The sequence below is a fragment of the Anopheles gambiae genome, chromosome 3 (genome assembly GCF_943734735.2).
Source record: "Anopheles gambiae chromosome 3, idAnoGambNW_F1_1, whole genome shotgun sequence".
NCBI lineage: Eukaryota > Metazoa > Arthropoda > Insecta > Diptera > Culicidae > Anopheles > Anopheles gambiae.
Genome location: NC_064602.1, coordinates 6,676,275 through 6,697,613, shown reverse-complemented (window position 1 = coordinate 6,697,613; position 21,339 = coordinate 6,676,275). Strand labels below are relative to the sequence as shown.

The 21,339-nt window shown below is 46.3% G+C and overlaps 1 protein-coding gene across 9 annotated transcripts in view; it reads left to right on the top strand.

Moving 5' to 3' along the window:
• The window catches only part of LOC1277771 (potassium voltage-gated channel protein Shaw), a 56,863-nt gene that overhangs the window by 18,630 nt on the left and 16,894 nt on the right, over positions 1–21,339 (top strand). For 7 of the 9 annotated variants that reach the window (XM_061656018.1, XM_061656019.1, XM_061656021.1 and 4 more), the window contains 5 exons: positions 3,086–3,203; positions 10,127–10,321; positions 10,415–10,633; positions 11,639–12,242; positions 12,451–12,540. In XM_061656018.1, the coding sequence (XP_061512002.1) occupies positions 3,086–3,203; positions 10,127–10,321; positions 10,415–10,633; positions 11,639–12,242; positions 12,451–12,540 (1,226 nt within the window). Of the gene's footprint in view, positions 1–3,085; positions 3,204–10,126; positions 10,322–10,414; positions 10,634–11,638; positions 12,243–12,450; positions 12,541–18,494; positions 19,020–21,339 lie in introns of those variants that run through there. The other 2 variants (XM_061656025.1, XM_061656022.1) reach the window with 2 other exon arrangements.

Below are 21,339 nucleotides of genomic sequence, written 5' to 3'. Positions count from 1 at the left end.
CTTAAAGTCGTCATTGTATCTAGTTCCGTGACGCTTTACCAACACACTTCCTACAAACTTTATACCTCACTATCATTTGGTTACTCTGGACGGTCTTTTCCGAACCCTGTTCATACATCCACTGTACAGTGGAAAATTACACACCTCACAGATTTCAAGCCGATTAGCACATACGTTTTACAGTCGCATGGGAACCTCTGCTAGTTGCTGTTAACGTTCTCGGCAAGCTCCAGCTACGATCAGTGTGAAAATTATCCGGAACACTTCCGCATTTCACGCTGCAATCACTAGACCGTGAGGAATGCAGCATGGCACGCGTGTGTGTGTATGCAGAGAATTTGCATACTTTCAGGCGTCAGTGTCCACACCTCGTCCGAAAACGATGACAACGCGGGCGCGGCACGAGTACCTGCCGGTTGTTTGTTTCTGCTGAATGTTGGACTTTTCCTGCTCCTTTCACACACCCAAGCACACCCCAGCACTCCAAACTCGCCTCCCCAACCGTGAATGCGTTAAAAATGGGAAGGATTCACAACGGTATCCTTCACCCGAATGCTGAGGGACTGAGCTGAGTTTGCCTAAAAACCCCTAATGAGCCTGCTTATCGCACGAAAACTTCGGACACACCATACGGCACAGCGGGAACAGTGCGGGTACCAGAGGATTGTGCTGGCAGGTGAATTATTTAGCGAGCTACTCCCGCCTCTGCTGCTTTATTGCCCGCAGCGTCAACAGGAAGGACGGCCAGCGAGCGCACGCCCTTTCGGAAGATCGATGTTTGAGTTTGCTCGCCAAAAAACCAGCGGAGCCAGTTGCAGGATGAAAAACGAGTTGCCCCAAAAACTTTAAGCACCACACACTACACCTGGTTCTGGGGGATCGCCTACCTACCGGGTACGAGCGGGTGAGCTCGATGCTACCAAAACGCCCATTTCATATTAAACAACGTCCTGTCCTGTGCTTCATCTTCAGCCCCCCGAGAAGGTCCATTCTCCGCTCCATTTTTAATGTATTCTTCAAAGTTATGGAAACCTTTCATTAAACTATTCCCGGTATAGACAAAAGATAGGGAGGCGGTAAGCTATAACTAACGAGAAGAATGCTTTGTGACGGTGTGGCAAAGAGGGCAGGAAATGTTCGACACGTGTCTTACGGTTCGTTGCAGCCTGAAGCTACAACGGCATAGACACAATATGTGTTGTATCGTTTCCTTAGCTACAAACCGATCTCGTTCGGTTTCACTCCCTTCAAACGAGCAGATCTTTCTATCCAACCCTCTGCTGCCCTATTCCCTCGAGCCAACCCAAATACCAACACACACACAACAAATTGATGATGTGAATATTTTACCAGATTAAAGCGAAAGTGCAAACAAGTGTAACAAATTACGGCGACTTAAAAACGGGGAAAATACAAACTCTACCTGCGCTAGTACTGGCAAGTACTTTTATTCCCCATCCCCCATCACATTTAATCATACGAAACAGGTTCACCCGCAAATAAATGGTTTACACAGTTTCCGGGGCGATGTCCGGGCGAGTCCTCGAGTTTTCGGAGCGGACGGGCAAATTTAAACACCAGATAAGCGAACGCCCTGCTGCTGCCCAGACCTGACCACCCAGACACTCATAATTTTGGGCAAGGGGCAAGTTTTGCACCCGCAAATAAATTTGAAGCTGGTAATTTACGGGTCCATAAATATACGGGTCCGGCGACTGTTTTCTCGGGCTGTTTCGGTAGTCGGAGTATACCTGGCCGGGGCAGGTGTAAGCGAAGGAAGAGGCAAATTTAACACAGTAACTCAGTTTCCTTTGAGTGTTTAGTGTTTTGGAATATATTTTGAAGCGTGCAGCGAAGAGATGTTTGGGAAGTTTGTGTTTTTGTCCAGTGCACTCGCCTTCGCAGCCTGAGTACGGAGTTCCTCAACGAAGGGAATGATTATGCTGGAGTGCAATTGAGTTTGGAAACGTTGGTAATTACATAAAAGCACACCTTGGCTACGTAGAGAGTAACCCTGAGCGATGAGTTAATGTGCAAGTTTGTTGCTCTGGAGCTATAGATTTCCATTTACTGTGCATTGCTGAATTTTGGAGATTTGTACAAATAACTTACATTCTGGGAAAGTTCTTCGTAACCACACTGCAAATAACATCTGTTTCCGTTCTTTCCTCTTAGAAACTATTGCCACTTGTAAGTTTGCCGGTTGCCAAGTTTCAGCCAAATGCTGCATCTTGTATAACAGCGATCGAAGCACCCTCAAGTTTCAGAAACATTTGATTAATAAAATAAAGAGCACAACCACCTCGCCGCTTACACGCGGTGGATTATGAATGACCGCGCGATGGTATGGCGCATACCGAGCCACCGAAAAACCCAACGCAGTCCATTTATGGTGCCCCATAAATAATCCAAAGTCACAAACGCGAACTCCATCGAGGGTTGAAAATAATACCGGCGTGCGGTTACTTCCACGTAATGAATTTTCACTTGAATTTTTCATCCAGCGGGGTTTGCTTTTTTTTCTTTATTTTCCGATGCATGTGTACATCGGAACAAAGCAACGAGCTGCGTGAGTGCGTGAGTGCAAAGTTTTCATAAAAAATTCATCGGTGAAATGAGCCGGCATGTGGAAAATTAAGCGAATTTTGCAGATGAGGAAACTGAGAGCAAATGTCTGTTGCAGCAGGGCACACAGACATGAGGGTTCTCCACGGGATTTTTGTTATTAATGTGCCAAAAGTTTTGTTTCCTGAGAGAAAGTTTCACTTAAAACTGTAACCCTGTGCTAAAACCACTCATTTTTTCTTTCAAAATCCTTCTTTAAGTGAGCAAAGTAAGAAGATAAGCTAAGAAAGAAGATAAGCTAATCTGAGTCGTGCTGATTGCATACTTTCAGGCATTTAATATGCAATGTCTTCGACTCCTAAATGTATGTTAACAGGCTGCAATGCAAACAGCATTACATTAGCCTCGTTCTGCGAACAAACACTTACTCCTAAATGTATGCAATCACCATATCAAATAGACCAATCCATTTTACCTACTTTATCTTTTTTGTGCTTTTTTTCCCAATCCCGTTTTACAGCACCGGTAAGCTACACTACCCAACCGACGTCTGTGGTCCGCTGTTCGAGGAGGAGCTAGAGTTTTGGGGTCTCGACTCCAACCAGGTTGAACCGTGCTGCTGGATGACCTACACGCAGGTAAGTAAATGATCCCTGCCAAACACAAAACCGGGCAATATCATCCTCCACTCCCCAACAGGAAAGGGAAATTATGTCGCAACAAACACACTTTGACTGAATTCGAAATATCATCTAACGACGCCAGGGGGGAGGGGAGGTGTAAACGTTCGATATGATTGATTTGTAAAGTACCAGCCACTATTTGGCCGACAGTCATCCAAAACCGACCGTTCTCCCCACCTAGGTCACGAGGACATCCATGACCATTTCATGGTCAGCGTGCACGCATGATGAATGGTTCCTAATTCTGCTCTGATTGATAGCAAAGGCAACCTTCACAGCAGGACAAACATTGCCCAGTCCCAATCATACCGTGGCAGCCGTACCATGGCAGGCCTACATCAATCCGCCCGCTCCGTCTACGACTACGCTCGGACGACAGCTACTTTGCGTTGGCCTTCGACATCTATCACCAGGCATTCCATTTTCGGTCAACGGTACGGTGCGGCAAATTGACACAAGCACCGAGCCGTCATACATCCTGTTTTTTTCCGGCCATCCCGAGCCTGGTCGTGATTGGAGCGAAATTGCCCCACATGTGATGAGACACGCCGGTTTGACAGGCCGAGTTTCTGGCAAGCGTTCTGGCCAGCCGCGCAATTTGTGTGCGCGTTCGTTCTCAAGGACATACGCAAGCAGGACCGCCGAAAAATTCGATATATCTGTGTCAAGCTTCAGCCGGGCAGCGGGGCAATTGGTGTGTTGAAATCGCCTCGCAACAAATCGCTTTTTACTTAACGATACGAGGTGAAATAAGCTCCTCCCTCGGGTGCGTGTGCGAATGTTGTGCGAAAGGGGCTGAACAAGCTGCAAGCTCGAAATTACACGTGCACGAATGTAATTTTAATCGAATTCGCAAAACATAAATCGTTACAAAACGCCACACAAAAGGGGCTGCGATCAATGCGCGATTGGGTGGGGGAAAATGGACGGAATACACACAACACTAACGTGTCGAGCAGAACACACCGAAATCTTGTCGTCATAAATCGTTACATGAGAATCCAATGTGCTTTGGGGCACGATCGATAAACGAATTCAATTGGTTTTTTACCATTTATATCGTCCAATGTTACACTCCAAACACCACAAACGAATTAAAATAGGCAGAGGTTTCGTTTTTATTTCACATCTTAATTTTATTTTTCACACTTTGTTGAGTTATCACGAGCTACATTACGGGATTGAACTTTTCATGCGTCACGTCTCCTTTGTCACTTGTTCCACTCAATGCGTTTTTTCCACTATTTATTTCTATTCATTATTATCGAGGGCATCTCGAACAGCATTGTGTGATTTAACGTGTGTCGGCGACGAAACAGCTCATAACCGTGCACTGTCACTAGCAAAATGAACGCGTAAAACACTGCCAGCACAATCCACCTCATGGTACAGCGCTGTATCGGTTTCACCCTTTCAATGCAATTGAATGTTTTAAACTGAATTATTGCGCCTCAGTTTCCTGTATCATACGCTCTGATACTGATGATCTGCACCAATCAGTACCACTAACGTACTTCAACCCTCTTGTTCTACGAACAACGGTTCTGCTGTTTACTCAGCTGCATAATCACCTCGCCGCTGCTTCGATTCCAAGGCGCTTCTACATCAAAAGAAAGAGCTCTACTAGGGTGATGAAACATTGCGCCAAACAAAGTTAAAGTGAATGTACACTTCTTGTTTGTGCTTTAAACCCCGCGTTATGTGAAATCTTTTTTCTTGTCATTTCGAAAAAAACTGCTTCTCATCGTACCCCGTAATAGTTGCGGCTCGATATCAATCACAGCTAAGCGAACGATCGAAGAATGAAAACCCCTAATTTGATTTATTCACACCTGCCACACAGAGAGAATGTTGCGCCTGTTTCACCACCAGAACGTCACGCAGGAAGCTCATTTCCAGGCAAACACCTTCCTTTTTCATACATGTTTGCAACGATGCTAGATAGCTAGGCGGTCCAAATCCAACACGAATACGTTTACATATTTCCTTCCCCGTTCGGCCGACCCCGTTCTAACACCGAGCGGCGAAAGATTGATGAGCGGGAGCTTGTTACGGAACGTGATTTGTTAACATTAACTTCAACGCTTCGAATCGAAGAACAACCCCACGGTGGTGTTGGTGTGACTTCGTCAGCGGCGTCGACAGTTGGGCTAGCGCGTTGAGCAAAGGCTCGAGTCCGCCCTCGAACATGAGCGCAATATTTCGATGACGATTGGATAACATGACCGCGAAAAGCTAGCAATCGCTATGGAAAATTGGATCGCATGCTTGTGAGACGAGTATCGAGAATTCACGCACTCTCCGTACCGGTTCGAACGAACACATCAAAGCTCAACGGGAACTGTCAGTGTGGTGCGATCCATATCCAGCCAACACCAGTTTTGCTGCAGCCAAGATAGCCGTACCCGGGAGTGTTTGGCTCGGTACGACAAGATTTACATTTCACAAGAAAAAGCGAAACAATACACACGCCCAGGGTCGGTAGCTTTCGGTGAACTCTCGCGATGATACACTCACACCCCGGGAACGGTGCCGAAGCTGGCAAAGTGCCGCCTTTATCATGAAGCAGTTTCAAGACTTTATCATGCATCGCACGGCACGCCAAAACCGGGGGGTTCGCTCCCAATGCAAATAAGAGGATAAAAGGCGTGATTTTGTATCGCCATGGTAAACAATTTTCGGGTATCGGTTGCTTTTTTCCACGGTACCGTTTATCATGTGGTATCGATACGGCCGCACTCGCAGGGAAAAATAAATATCCAAGAGAAGGCTCACGGTATTTTGATGTTTCGGGAAACTTTTTATTGATTGCCGAGTTCGTGCCCGTGCTGCGAGTGCATTCCTTGGAAAGATAAAATCGTATCAAATCAGCTGAAAGTTAAATCCAATTCAAAATGGACCGTATTTTATTAGCAAAGTTAAATCACACTAATTAGCTAAGAGGATTGCATAGCTTTAGGCGATTCATTGTACTTTGATTCTCTACTTGAACTTCTCCCTTCAGCTCTACTGCTCGCCTGAAAGTATGCATTTTGCCGAACAAAGTGTACTGCACTTCCTTCATATGACCTTGGAAGCCACTTTGAAGTTTAGTTTTACTTAGTTCAGCTTTAATTTGCAAAGTGTATCAACACTGCAAGCGATTTCGGACGTGACACATTGCTCCATGCAGAACAGCGTCACTCTAAACCCTACTCTAAATTCATTCGCTGAGAGTACAGCACACAGTTCTAAACTACCCCAAGATGCCCCTCTCGGGCTCGATAAGTAAATGATTATAGTGTATAATGCACACTATCACTCTGCTGGCAGCGAGCAATGATCTAGCGAGCAAAGTTTGCTGCTCAAATATGATTTGGCTTCTTCGCAAAGGGGAACTGTCTGCTTCGGTATTGCACTCTCCTCTGTCGTAATCCTATCTCTCTTTCTCTTGGCAATCCTCCCGCCCAGAAGCATAACTTGCTTGCACAAGAAATCCTTTCGCCCTAAAAAGCTAAAGCCCCTTTTATCACCCCGCACCCAGCGTGGAATTCAAACAAACGAATCAAAACTTTTTCGCTCAAGAATTTATGCTTGCGTGAATGTTAATGCTAGCGACGTGCTCGCCCCCTGGGGAAGAAGCCAAACGAAACTAGCGAAACAACGCAGCCCCCTTCGGGCTCTTTAAGGTGCTTCCGATTATCAGCCTTTCGGTGCAGCCTTTCTCCAGTTGGGAAGCGAAATAGATGCTGCACGGGAACGCTTTGCCGGGTGGAAAGTATTTTCAATTTTCCCAGAAACTTTTCAACCCATTCATTCGTCTCCCAGCGTAACGGTTGTGTAGATATGACTATTGTTTGGTGAGTGTATGTGTGTACGAGAGCTTCCTGTCCTCTAGAATGCTTTACAAATTTTCCTTACTTTTTCTGCTGCGATAAAGTTTGGCAAAAAGATTTGAAAACTTGCAACCGTCCAGCCAGATGCTGCCAGGAGAAAGTATGTTTCCGATTCCTTTTTATGTGAATATCGTTAGTACTAGGAATGTGCCGCTCCATCGCTTATTGGAATGTAAATTTTCCCTTTCTATGTGTAAACTTGTGCTTTAGACGCATTTATTGGCAAAGTAACTCCCTCGAACTGTTTTGCCCTTTTTTCCTACTAAATTCGTTCGTTTATGAATGTAATAATGTTGGACAAAACGACTTAATAAATGATTGATATGTTCATATGAGATACAAGTTCTGTTTCCTATTCAATAGATCGAACCTGACTGTCATCCAAATAACTTAGTTTTAGCCATCTCGTATACACCGAAGCAACGCATAAAACACTATCATTGCATATATTTAGGCGCATAATGCCTAATTTATGCCATAATCGGTTTTCATGTTCATTTCTTCGTCACTTTCAATAAAACAATCGGTTTCTGATCCTATCTCATCGTTTTAAAATCACATTACGATGCTGAGCAAACGAGTTCGGTCACATTTTGCCACAACGACACCAAAGTTTGCCCAATTCATTTGACAATCAATTTGTAGGCGTTCAAACGTATCACCTAACCGCTTGCCACACGATCTTCAAACATCTAACTAGAGCTAGATACACACAGACACGCGCACACACACACACACACACAAACATTAACACAAACATCCGCTTCCTTTCTCTTCAAACGAGCAGCAACCGCCAATCTGTCACGCTGCCGATAGATAATCCATCATCGAGGATCGGAAAACGCGCTGCGGCATACCGATGCTACCACACACTCACACACCTCGCTAGTGCCCACCCCAGCCCATTGGTGTCAGTTTCGTGGTTATTACCGAGACTGAGGCGATGAAAGGGGCTTTCAGATGAAAATATTTACATTTAAGGGCACGTGTAGCTCGAGCCGAGATGGCATATTGAGCGTTATGAATAGAAGGAGGTGATAGAAGATTGCTTCCAGTGTTTCAAGTGAGCACTTCTAAGAACGGAACGATAGTTCTTCACTCTAAATGAAGAACGTAAAGCCTTTATGCATGCACACATGTCGAAACATTCTGGAATATTCAATCGCCACGGCATGAGATATTCTCGAGTACTAAACCTGTCTCGTCTCGTCGAGCCGAATGATTATCTTCCATTAGTGAAACTGTTTACCGTCTGCAATCCCTCAGGCAGGCGCCAGTGGAATTGCTAGCAATGGCTTTTTGGCCGACCCATTCGGGCCTCGCCTACAAAGTATTATCTACGGGACAGGACGCGTGTGCACACATACACATATTGAAGGCAAGGGTTTTTGAAAAATTTACAGTTTCGTCCGGACATGCCCGTGGCTGTGCAGTCATCGGACTGGTCTGGCTTGGCTTGGGTTTGATGTGACCGTTGGTTCCACAGGGCGCATCATGTCCGCATCAAATGATCCGTGCTGCGACGCCCAACGTCCACGTTTATCGTCCCTAACCTGCCGGTGGCGCCAGTACTTGAGCCTTAAGTCTCGTCCCGGTCGTCCGAAGCTGTTTGCCCAGGATAATGTATTTCGCCTCCACGTTGCCGTTCGTCCACACGTACCACACGTACGGTCTCGGATGAGCCGGCAATGTCGTCATCATTTCTCGTTTATTATTTACGCAAATAGCGCAACCCCGAACCACGTATGGGCACGAGCCGTATCCTAGACCAGGGCTCGTGTGCCACTACTACTACGACTACTACTATCCCTGGGAAGCCCAACAGCTGCCTACCCTTTTCGTTATGATTACCCTGGGTAGTGAGGGTTTTTTTCGGTTTGTTACCTCTTCTAAATCCTGCTCTACAACGTCCCCAGTTGGCGGCTCGACGTCATCACATTCCGTATAATCGTTTCATAGACCACAGTGCGGCGGGTTTCGGGACGTGCCCACCACACTCGGCTCGGGGCCTCGGTTTTGACGGTGTGGCTTTCCGCTCTCATTTTATGGTAATGATTTATTGAGCCGTGTAATATTCTTCCACCCGGCAGCCCGTCGGTTTACCCCGTGGGGATTCGCTCCGGGCGTGGTTGCAGAATTTATGGACCCGGAATATGGGACTCGGGATTGGGCTGGGAGCTTTGACATTGGTTAGCACGCTCGCTACACCCGGGTTTTAGCTAGTATGATCCGATGGACTAAACCACAGCACCCGGGCAGCTTACCGCTGTTCATCTAATCCGGAAACAGTTCATTGTTTTGTCGTTCTGTGGTTTTTGTGTGTTTTTGATTAGGAAAAACTATAGGGATAGTTATATCAACCTTTTAAGCGAGCTCGTGAATTTGAGATATAATAAAATATATTACTAAAAATAAGCAGTTAACAAGAGACCAATAAGACAATTTCGCAGTCATTTTGCATACATTTAGGCGTTGTGTAATATTATTTGAGCGTTTTAAGCTCGATTTCGTCCCTTGATATCTTAAAGCTTAACTAATATGACAGTCCTAACCTCAATGAAAATGTTCAATATGGTATGGCCTGGTATGCTGAGAAAAGTCCAAAAAACAACACACACGACTCTCCCTTCAAACCGAATCAAGCTAATCGAATCGAACTGCCCTACGGGAGAGTATCATTGCGCAACAACTCCAACAACTTCGAAGCCAGTTCACCACAGCTTCCTATCGAAAAGGGCAAGCGTGTGGTTGCTAAAATACGATAAAAAACACCAAACAACACCATCATCGTCTCGTATCGATTCGACCGTGCGCATGAGAGCCGCTGCAGTGTGAAGAGCGAACTCCCCAAAGGCTCGAGCCTAAGTTTGTTTACCCGAAATCGATGCATAATTAATTCCATTCTACCACTTCGCAACACACTCTCACTCGCACACAATCGCATACTAGCCACCTTCTACATGATGTGTTCTTGTTTTTTTTTCTTTGCCCATCCTTCCGCAGCATCGTGATACGCAGGAAACGCTCGCCGTGCTGGAACGGCTCGATCTCGATACGGAGAAACCGACGGAGGAGGAGCTAGCTAGGAAATTCGGTTACGAGGACGATTATCTAAAGGGTACGGTTTCCTGGTGGCAGCACATGAAACCGCAAATGTGGTCGCTGTTCGATGAACCGTACAGCTCCAACGCTGCCAAGGTACGTATGCCGGCCGGGGTGATTAACGCCATCCAGTGACGCCTTACGCACACGTTCGTTCTCCTAACTTCCCCATCCCTCACTCCCCCGCAGATAATCGGTGTGATATCGGTGTTTTTCATCTGCGTCTCCATCCTGTCCTTCTGCCTGAAGACGCACCCGGACATGCGGGTGCCGGTCATACGCAACATCACGGTCAAGACGGCGAACGGCAGCACGGCCTGGGTGCTGGACAAGACGCAAACGAACGCTCACGTCGCGTTCTTCTACATCGAGTGTGTCTGCAATGCGTGGTTCACGTTCGAAATTTTGGTAAGTAGCAACCTCGGGGGGAATGCGTCGTGAGTTTGCAGCTTTTTTGGGGTTGGTAAAGTTGAATTGGAAATTCTTCGTGCGGGGGATGTGTTAGAGAAAACCGATTTGGGAAAGTTTAATAAGAAAAATCAAAGGGAAAAAAGGCTCGCTTTCTTCCACCGTTGACTAATGCCGTCTAGCGTCTGTCCTCGCTGCAATGAGCCATTAAATTGTGTGTTCTAAGCCACTTCGGGCAGCATGAGGCAAACACTGCGACAAACCGCAAGTAAAAGACGGGATTGAAAGAAATCCGCCAGATCATCCCACCACGAAGCACGGGAAGCAAAATGGCTGCAAAGCTAAAGTTTACTCTCCTGCCAGAACACCGCAAATCCTTAAGACAATGGATGAAGGCAATAAAGAGAGATTTTCCCGGAGCCCGAGTGGTATGTTGCACCATTACTCACGCCGGCTGCTGGAAGGTGGACGAAAGGAAAGAAGAAAGTGTAATGTAATTTCGCACACACCATACAAACACCATGCTACCCAGTTCCCGAGTGGGACGAACGGCTGGAACAATGACACTCTGTAACAACTTGTCACTTGTTGACAATGGTTGGATGGCATTTTTCAGTGGAATCCATTCACCGTGCTAGTGGTAAATGAGTCGCACGAGCCGAGAGTTGCTAGTGTAAGTGTGTGTAGTAAGGGCGAGCCACAAAGTAGCGGACTTTGCTGAGGTTGAGGTGCACCGAGCACCAAGGGTTCGAGTGCAGTGTAAAGCTCACAGCGGGTGGCGCAACAGAAACCACTGTGTCGTCGGTTGGACCGCACGCTGAGTGAGACCGTACCATAAATTGCTTGGAAAAAGGGAATAAAACGCCTCAGCAGGACTTGGGAATCGTTAGCGGGTCCTCGAGAGAGGACCTTGTCTGCTTTCAGTAAACAGCAAAAAATAATACTTGCTTTAATGTTCTTTTTATCCCCCACACACACAAACACACATGTGCACCCACCACACAGGTACGCTTTATCTCCTCGCCGAACAAGTGCGAGTTTGTCACGTCATCTGTAAATATCATCGACTACATCGCGACGCTCAGCTTCTACGTGGATCTGGTGCTGCAGCGGTTCGCCTCCCATCTGGAGAATGCGGACATCCTCGAGTTCTTCTCCATCATACGCATCATGCGGCTGTTCAAGCTGACGCGCCACTCGTCCGGCCTCAAGATCCTGATCCAGACGTTTCGTGCGTCCGCCAAGGAGCTAACGCTGCTGGTGTTTTTCCTCGTGCTCGGCATCGTGATCTTCGCCAGCCTGGTGTACTATGCCGAGCGGATCCAGGCGAATCCACACAACGACTTCAACAGCATCCCGCTCGGGCTGTGGTGGGCACTGGTCACGATGACCACGGTCGGGTACGGTGATATGGCACCGAAGACGTACATCGGCATGTTTGTCGGTGCACTGTGTGCGCTGGCCGGTGTGCTGACGATCGCCCTGCCCGTGCCCGTCATCGTGAGTAACTTTGCGATGTACTACTCGCACACGCAGGCCCGCGCCAAGCTGCCCAAGAAGCGAAGGCGTGTGCTGCCGGTGGAGCAACCACGGCAACCCCGCACAGCCGGTAAGTTTCCCAACCTTAACCGCTAATGTGTGTGTTTAGATGCCGTTACAAAAATTGTCTCTCTGTCTTTCGTCCCCGTTTTGCTTTATCGCTCTTACACACACCCTTCGCCTTGCTTTGTCGCTCTTGCTGCTGCTGCGCATCAACTGCTGCGCTTGCAATTGCTCCACAAACATAAACGCTTCACGCTTCCCGCGTGCCGGACTAGGTCAAGGAGGTGGCATCGGTATGCCCGGCTCTGGCCCGATGGCACGCCGCATGAACCAGGTGAAGACGAAGGATCTGGGCCCGAAAATTGGTAAGTTTTTTTTATGCTTTGTTCCGTCGACGAGTGCCATTGCCATTTGGTGCGCGCTGTCACCTTTTTAGCCTCCCAAAACCGCTGTACGCCACTACTACCGCAACAGGCGCCCATAGCAACAGGGCGTTCGGTGCAGACGTCGCGGATAGGTTCACTAGATGCCACTAGCAAGCCTAGCAGAAGCAGAACGGGTCTCCCGTGGGTTGCTAAGACCGCACGGGCCCATGTAACACACGCTACTCACGCGATCTTTTACACACCGAAAATACAAACGCCCGGACGAGCAAGTCAACGGAAAGCAATTAACACGTTCTTTCGCGCAAATTAAAGTGCGTGTGTGAGAGACCATTTAGCATCTACAAAAAACATAAAAAGATAGACACGCTTTTCGACACGCCAGCTTTAGTTTTAGTGGCTTAAGTGCGTGTTCAAACGATCGTGTAAAACATCACACACATTGCTCATTTTCACACCAACTTTTCTAGACTCCTAATGATTCGTGCTTCCGCTTTAGACTAATGTTTCTTTTTTCCAGTGCCTTAAAGAAAAAAAAACGATCGCCATCATTAACACAAACCCTCCAGTTCAACTCACAACCCTTAAAAACTCCCTCCACTAGAGGATTCTTTGTGCAGCCATTCATGTTGCCTTGTGCTTTTCCAAGAAATCCATTCAACGCTTTATTAACCACCTTCACGCTATCGATAACCATCGATAAAAGGAAAAATAAAAGCCACATCAACCCCCCGGGCGAAGCGAAACTTCCATTCGCCTTTTTTTACCACATTTCCTCTTCGTCCGCGTTATCGTCCAGCAAAAACGCTACGATTTTTTATCCTACCCGCCCCCTTTTTCGGCTTCGATAGATGTCTGCAGCTTTCAGCCGTTCTGTCAATTAGTTTTGCTCGTTTCAATTTTCAACCACCAGAGGGGAACATGCTATTTTTTCAGACCTCAACAGCAGAAGCTGTTTTTTAATGTCTTCTCTCCTTTGCTTCAAGCGCGTCGCTTCAATCAAGTTAATATTTACACTCCTTCATTTTTCGATTATTCATTCAATTCAGCTAGAGCTTGTTTGTGCTTTCGTTTGATTCGATGTCTTTCATTTCCGTTTCCCACCCGGGAGAGGTTTCTTTGTTTGCTGCATTTGGCTAGGAAAGCTTTGTTCTGAAACCTTTCGTTCTGTACAAAGAAGAATTGGAATAGTAATTCAATAGGTAATCAGCTTTGACAAGTGAAGGAAGGTAATTTACCCCTTAACGATGGTCATATTTGAATTGCTATAAGTGGTTCTATAAGACTTGACAGTAAGTGGCATACGGTATCGATAATATTGAAGCATAATTGGTATAAAATCAATGAACTAGCTTTCATTTTAAGCCCAAATGGCACATAATTTCTATTATTTAGCGGCGTCAAATTAACGCTTCTGTAATCGTATTTTGTGTTTCAATAAATTAATTTACATTTTCGCACACCATCCCTCCCGAACAACGATTTGCCAACCTGCCAAGTCCAATTATCCCTTCGAGAATATCTTGGGAAATCGGGGGTTCCACTGCATTAATCCACCCAGCACCAAAACACCAGCAATGCGCAACCATCGGACGGCCACTTCGACACCACCGCTGGGTACCGTCTGTTCTCGATAATTGTTCCAAAACTTTCACTCCGCCTTCCAAAGCAACCCACTTCCAACTACTACCAACCATCTATCCACCACTCAGTTCCACATTCCAATTTTGGTAAATGCGAACTTGCGAAAGGAAATGATTGCTGCTACACCGGACGCACAAACATCGCTCCTCCTACAACGATCCGACAAAGTGCGGCAAATGGTGTGTCCCGTGAGATTTGTCTCTGCACCGAACCATCCATCGGAATTAGCCACTGGTCCGTGAAGTCGCAGCGCCTCACGAACAAAAGCTCGAACCATTATTGTCCTTCCGATCGGTACCGCTCGGCTACGATTGAACTGCAGAAACGCGTTTCCTCATCCCTTCTTTGGGTCCGTGCAAGAAAGCCGGCCAAATGCCCCTAGTGGCCATGTGCCTCGGGTGTAAATAATTAACATGACAGTTGACTCCGTGTCGTTTCCTTCCGTTTGCAAGCGAGTCTCACCATTGTGGTACGAGGACGTGTACAGCAACAGCACTGTACTGTGCTTGCTACAAGGGTGACATCGGGCACGACCTCCTTCGATCGCGTCTGTGTGGGCCCTACCACCTCCCACCCCTCCGGGTGGGACCGAAACGTGTCAAACGGAAGTGATAAATAAAATCACTTCAAACAAAAACGACACTCTCTGCTGCTGCTGCTACAATGAAAGGGAACGGGCTATTGTTTTCTGAGAGCAAAAATAATGTTTCCACTGCCCTGCCGGAGAATGGGTCGCACATTCTTTGCAGGGTAAAAATAAAACCCACACACACAGACACACACACACAGCCCTTTGTGTTGCGGTATAGAAATGATCAAAAATAACACCAGACGGTTTGGAAAGGGTCAAATGGAACAGTATCTCCACGCCGGTTAGCCCTTTCTCTGCTGTTAATAGGAAAGGCAACCAAGTGAACAACGACGGTGGTTGACACACATCGGTGCCTCTCCTTCGCTTCCCAAACAAAAAGGCACTGTGTAAATACAATTTCCCCCCCACAACACTGGACGCCGACACGGTCCTCTTGAAGGTTCACGTGGGGAGTTGCTCGCTTGTGTCTCACCGTGCAGACGACGTTCATTGTATTTGCCCGTGCACATACCATGGCTCGGTTTTTGATTGAGCCTAGCAATGGTATGGCTAGCCCGTCTGGATTTATTTCTTTTTACGACCACAACAGCAATAAGACCGAGGCCGAGGCCGAGACAGCCCAACACAGTTGGCACACGATTCTGTACACTGGAGCTGACTGAAGGATACACAGTATTTTTAGGAAGAGCCTTTTCATTCGCCAGCAAACCAATGTAACCTCACCTCAAGGTCAATCTGTGTGAATCAATATTTAAACACTGATTGGGTTTGTTCAAAGGTATGGGAAGAAAAAAGCAGCATCTGTTACCAGTGTGAGTGTACGAACGCTTTGAAGCAATTGTAGCATCTCAACGTTTGGTCCTTCGAGCCGGATTTTTCAAAGGTTCCCCCTCGCTTAACAAGCTTGATCCATGCTCTCTCTTGAACGGGGCGAATTTCAACCCTCACCACCCTTCCCAAAAACAAACTTTAGTTAAAGAAGGAAAACCAACCAGCTTCTTGTAGCCAGTAACTGGTGTGCACACTTGTCATCTGTCATACATCATCCGTACTTCCTCCAGTAAGCGTAGCGCCGGAACACACGTGCTCAGCAGTTCAGCACGCCGCTCAGACAGTACGCTGCAGTGCGGACATGCAAAAGCGTACTCACACACACACACACTTGGCACACAAGCAAGAGCGAACCACTGGCATTGTCACTGCCATTTTGGGGTGAGGGAAAAAGTTTACTTTGCGCTTGCACGACGACTTTTTTCGTGCCTCGTTCGCCGCAGGGAGTTTCCGGGAGCGCACAGCACGTGCAAAACCGGAAACCCCCGCGCAACTCTTGCGCCGTAGTGGAGCAACTGGAGCATTTCGAGCATTCAAGCTGCCAGCTTTTTGCTACCAGTTGGTGAAATATTTTCGATCAAAATCTCATTAGTTGTACCAGCCAAACACAGATGGTTGACAAGGGCTTTTTACCAACCCCGAAGGCTTGTTTTTCCCCTTTTGCGACAATCTTTGCTTAACCTTTTTATTAAATTAAAGTTGTACACTTTTTTGTTGCGATTAGGACCATCTCCTCACAAAAAGCAAAAGCAAAAAGTTTGATTTATGAATGCTTCTAGCTGATGGCTCCTACCGAACGGCTTGATTGCTTGACGTAATCATGCACATCAGTAATTAGTCAAGCGCGCGTCGTATGATGGCAGGTGTGGAGCCTTTTTGTGCGCACTCCACCAAACACTCAGCGGTCAGAATGATTAACATGATTAATTCGTTACTCAGCTTATCAGAGCTGCTCTCCTGCTCTTACTCTTTCTGTCTCTCCTACACACAAAAACTACTCACCAGGTTGTACACTTCGGCGAAGGCTCGTTCGTCTTTTGTGGCAGTGATTTGTGCAAATTCGCCCACGAATCTTTACGCATCATTGCATGATAAGGTCCTGAACCTCAACCTCAATAGAACGTACCCTTTGCTGTGCGTCTAGAAGGACTATCAGGATGGAATGCTTCCCATTCCTAGAACAGCATGAAACGAAGATAAATGGCAGTGATTATTCCATTTATCACCAGCGCCGAAATCTTCCGCACTAGCCTTGAATTCGTGGCTTTGCTCAACGGATTTGGTTGTTGTCGAAAGCCCCGTCGGGGTCGAAACGGAAGCAGCTCTCTCAGCAAGCAACATCCTCCTTGGCGGTGCCCAAAAACAACATGCTATGATAAAAAAAAACAACGCACAACCTCTCCGAACGACCCAGTAATGAAGCAACAAATGTGCAAAAGGTTCGCGAAAAATAACACCGAAATTCGACACCCGAGCGCACGGCAAACGCAGGGCACGTTTTTTCCGGGAAACGCTACCAGAAACACCGCATCGGTTCCGGCGTTACAGCAGTTCCGGCAGCCTGCCGGAACTCTGCCAAGATGCCGCGGGAGTGGGCAGTGGGTACACGCAGTAGCGTACGTGCTCACCGTTTGGAGCAGTTCGTTCGTTGAGTTAATTAGCTTAAAATGGTTGCTTCATCAGCAAATGGATTCGGGGCGAACGCTTCCGTACGCCCTCATTACGGTGGCCAACACTTTCAGGCTTGGGGCGGGAGTTGCGATGAATGTTCTGCACAATATGCCTTCGCCCACTGGCGGACATTTGTCACTGGATGCCATTGCCATTTCGCCTACAGGAAGTTGAATTCGTGGAAAAGGGCATAAAATCCTACGGAAAGGGATGAAAGTGTTTCGAAATGGTCGTCTTACATTATGTTAAGTAGGAAACACAAATTAGAACCTATTCGTGAGTGGTCAACAGCGAAATTGATTCACAAAAATGGACCAATTTGTTTGCGAATTAGAGTGGTAGCTTTTAATGAACGTATTGTTCATTGATTCTGCTTACTTTTGGTAGTTCAACGTTGAAATGATTTGCCTACTACCAGACAAGAACAACTCAACCTTTTTATCGCCTCTCGGAAAATTATCCTTATCAACGCGTCACCGTTATCCAATCAACGTCTCATGAATCCCTACCTGTTTGTACCGTTTTAAACATTCACGAGCCTTCGATCAATACGGCAAACGGATTAACACATATCAGATTATCCCTCGTCAAAGGATCGTTTGAACCCTTTCCGAATCATCGTTATATGTGTGTGTGTGAGTTTGGTTTACATATGTGTTTCTGTTCTTTTCGACCACTGCACTGATGTGGTTTTACATGTTTCTTTTGTTTTACTAACAATGATTAAAGGCGAATTAAAATATGGATTAAGTTTTTATTATTTAACCAATTGCATTTTGTTGAGCTGTTCAAACGACATGAATATTTGCAACACAAACACACCTATCGCCTGCTTCGATTCCGCTTTAATGAAGGGATCATACTTTGCGAGTTGCATAACTTTAGGCGCTCTGTCAACGTTTGTGATACAGCGCCTAAAGGTATGTAATTTGTAAAAACAATGCTATTTGAACGCTTTTTTATTCCAGTTAACCTTGTCATGTTTCACAAAATGGTGTCCAATTCTAAGAACACCAAATATAATTTACCTTACATAACACACATCACGAAACACTTCCATGCTTCGTTCTACGAAACAATCAAACGAATTATAAAATTTCCACACCATCAGGTTCACCTTTCGCTAATGAAACGCTTTCCGCCCCATGTTTTTTTTTATTCCCGCTCATTCACTCACTCCACCCCCCTCGCCCATCAGATGCCGCCTCAGCGTACATAGGCAAAGCGGGCGGCAAAATGGCACAGCTTTTATAACGAACAGCTTTTGCGCTAATCCCTGCACGATTGTTCGCATCACGCCGTCCTGTCGTACCCGTCCCGCCAACGATCAACGAACAACCACCGACCAACGCTTCGGCTGCTGCTGCTGGAAGGATGCAAAACTAATTCGGACACGCCGTAGAAACGCGTGCCGTACCGTGTCTCTGTGTGTCACATGCGCCTTCCGGTGGATTTGCGAAAGTAAATAAAAACTCAACCACACACACACAATTGCTGGAAAACAGCAGCAAAACCGATGTACCGGTATTGCGCGTTCCTAGAACACGCGTCCGAATAATATACGCTCTAATGAAACGTCCATTACACTTACCATCCAGTTTTGAAGCAAAGAAGTGGTGAAGAGTGGCACAGACCGCTGGAGAGCAAAAATATAATTGCTCGCGGTGTGCCCATTATACGGTGTGGGCAGCTTGACAACATACAACGACAGCAACAGCAACAACTAAGCTCCCCAAATTATTTCCCAACCGCTTGTCAAGTTGTTGCAACCGGGGGTTGGGTCTTTTAAAATGATGCCTTCGAGCAAATAGCAGGATGCAACGCAGGACGCTCTAACGAGAAAAGGGATGACTTGACGCTCATGTGGGGGTTTCGGTTGAGACTTCGCTCTTCGCCGCGAGGAACGGTTCGTTGAGCAGCGCTTAAGTATACGTTTTCGGTGTCGTGCTAGCTGTCGTACCAAGAACAACCAAGTTCTATCTCTCTCTGTCTCTCTGTTACACTCTTCTACGAAATCGTTGTGTCAATGTCAACTGTTGTGTGTAAATTGTGCTCTTTGGCCGTTAGATTTTATTCGATGTGTGTTCATTATCTGATGTGCATTTTTTGTATTTTGTGCGCCACTTTAGAGTAGTTTTTGATGTTATTTTGTTGCTTTTTCTTTATAACTCCTTTAATAACACTTTCTTACATGTTTAAGGATATTATTAATCAAATGTTCTCGAATAATATGCTAAACGTTTTGAGTTTTGAAGACTTTTTTTATTATTTTGCTTTTCTCTATGCTTATCAAAATTGTTTTGTCTCAATTATCATTTTTATATTCTTCCTTTTGATTTTGTTTCAACTCACATGATTTCAGCTCTGTCTATCAGAGTCATTTTTGTAGCATTTTTGTACCGTATTTTGATGTCTTTTCATAAATGTCTTTTCAATATACAGTTTCCGTGTTTTCCGTACGAAAAACTATCGCTTCCTGTAATGTTACTTTCATATTCATATTCCTTACTCAAAACCGTTTTTCTAGCTCGTACGATTCTGTATCTCATCGACAACCGTGGCCAACAAAACCTGCCAATTGCAGAACTGTCGTCAAAGCGGTCGTTTTGCGTCATACTGTACCGTGTTTTTCATTGATTTCATCCAACCAAATCAAGCTCCACTCAAACGCTGTTCAATCTAAATGTTTTGCTATCCCCAACACTCAGATCCTTCCTCCCAGCAAACGGCTGCAACGCTTAACCGCCAAGCAATAGTTTTCCGTACGTCTGTAGAAAAAGATCGCCCATAACCGGTTCGAATCAATGGCGCTGCTACTACCACCGACCGCCTTTCTTCTTCGAGATTGTGCTGCTAACGAGCGCCTGATGGTGGTGGCTGCACCCGCTGCTCCGATTGTAGTTCCGCCTTTTTATGTGTCACATTCACCCCCTTCGAGCACGTGGCGTGTGTTTCAATAAACCGATCTAACCGAGACGACGATCTCGTGCAGCGAGTGAGAGAGAGAGCGAGCATGTGCTCGAAGGAAATCAACGGAAAGAACCAGTCCATGTGGAAATTGATGAACGTTTGTTCGGCCAGCTGGATAATATTATCGACTGTTTGAGTGCTTTCGAGATGTTTTTCGGGCGGGGTGCAATCGTTGAAATGGAACACTAAAACTTTTACCCATTTTTGCAGGCAAACCGAGTGACTACAAAACTAAATCGAATGCTAGTTTCGATGCTCGCGCAATGATCCTTAATTCTAAACGACATGGCAGGTGTTGGCGAGTTTTTATTTCAAACTGCTTTCAATACTCCACAGTGCTCCAAACTAAATGACAAGTTTGCTACCAAAAATTCCAGCACCATTTCTACGCCATAAAGACTAAATTGAATGTGCCGCCTTTTTTCCATTATATGCGCTCCAAAAATGAGCATCACACTCCCCTGAGCCCGAGGCAAGCGAAAACAATTTCATTCTTAAGCCCTTTCAATATATGCACAGACCCGGTATACAAACTCATCGGACCTTTATGACTTTGCCGCAGCGCCCGCTGCAGTGGTCGTAAAGCAGGACACACAAAAGGCAAACAGGCCACGCCGGGCCAGTGCCCCCCTCCTCGCTCTTTTGCAGATTCCCGGGTGATAAAATTCGCTTTCTCGAATAGCAACAGCAGCAGCATGCCACATACACACACAAAAAAGCGCACGACAATCAGTCTGTCCTCACGGTGGCAGCAGCGAACGAATATCTCGTGTGTCTCGTGCACGGAAAGCTTCAGCACCATCGTCACGGCACGCAGAAATGACACACACACACACACACACACAGAGAGCCATACAAAAAACTACCCCCTAGTACACTAACAGGCGAGGTGTGAAGAATAAAGCGCTGCGGTTGGTTGATTTCACTTTTTTCCTGCATTTTTTCCCCCGCCATCCTACAAATGGAAGAAGAAAAAAAACATTCATCGCCAAAAACCGTTCGTTTGCGTTTGCGAAAAGTGTGATGCGGGAATGGGGCGCTGCATGACTTTTGCCGCGTACAATGTTAATCCC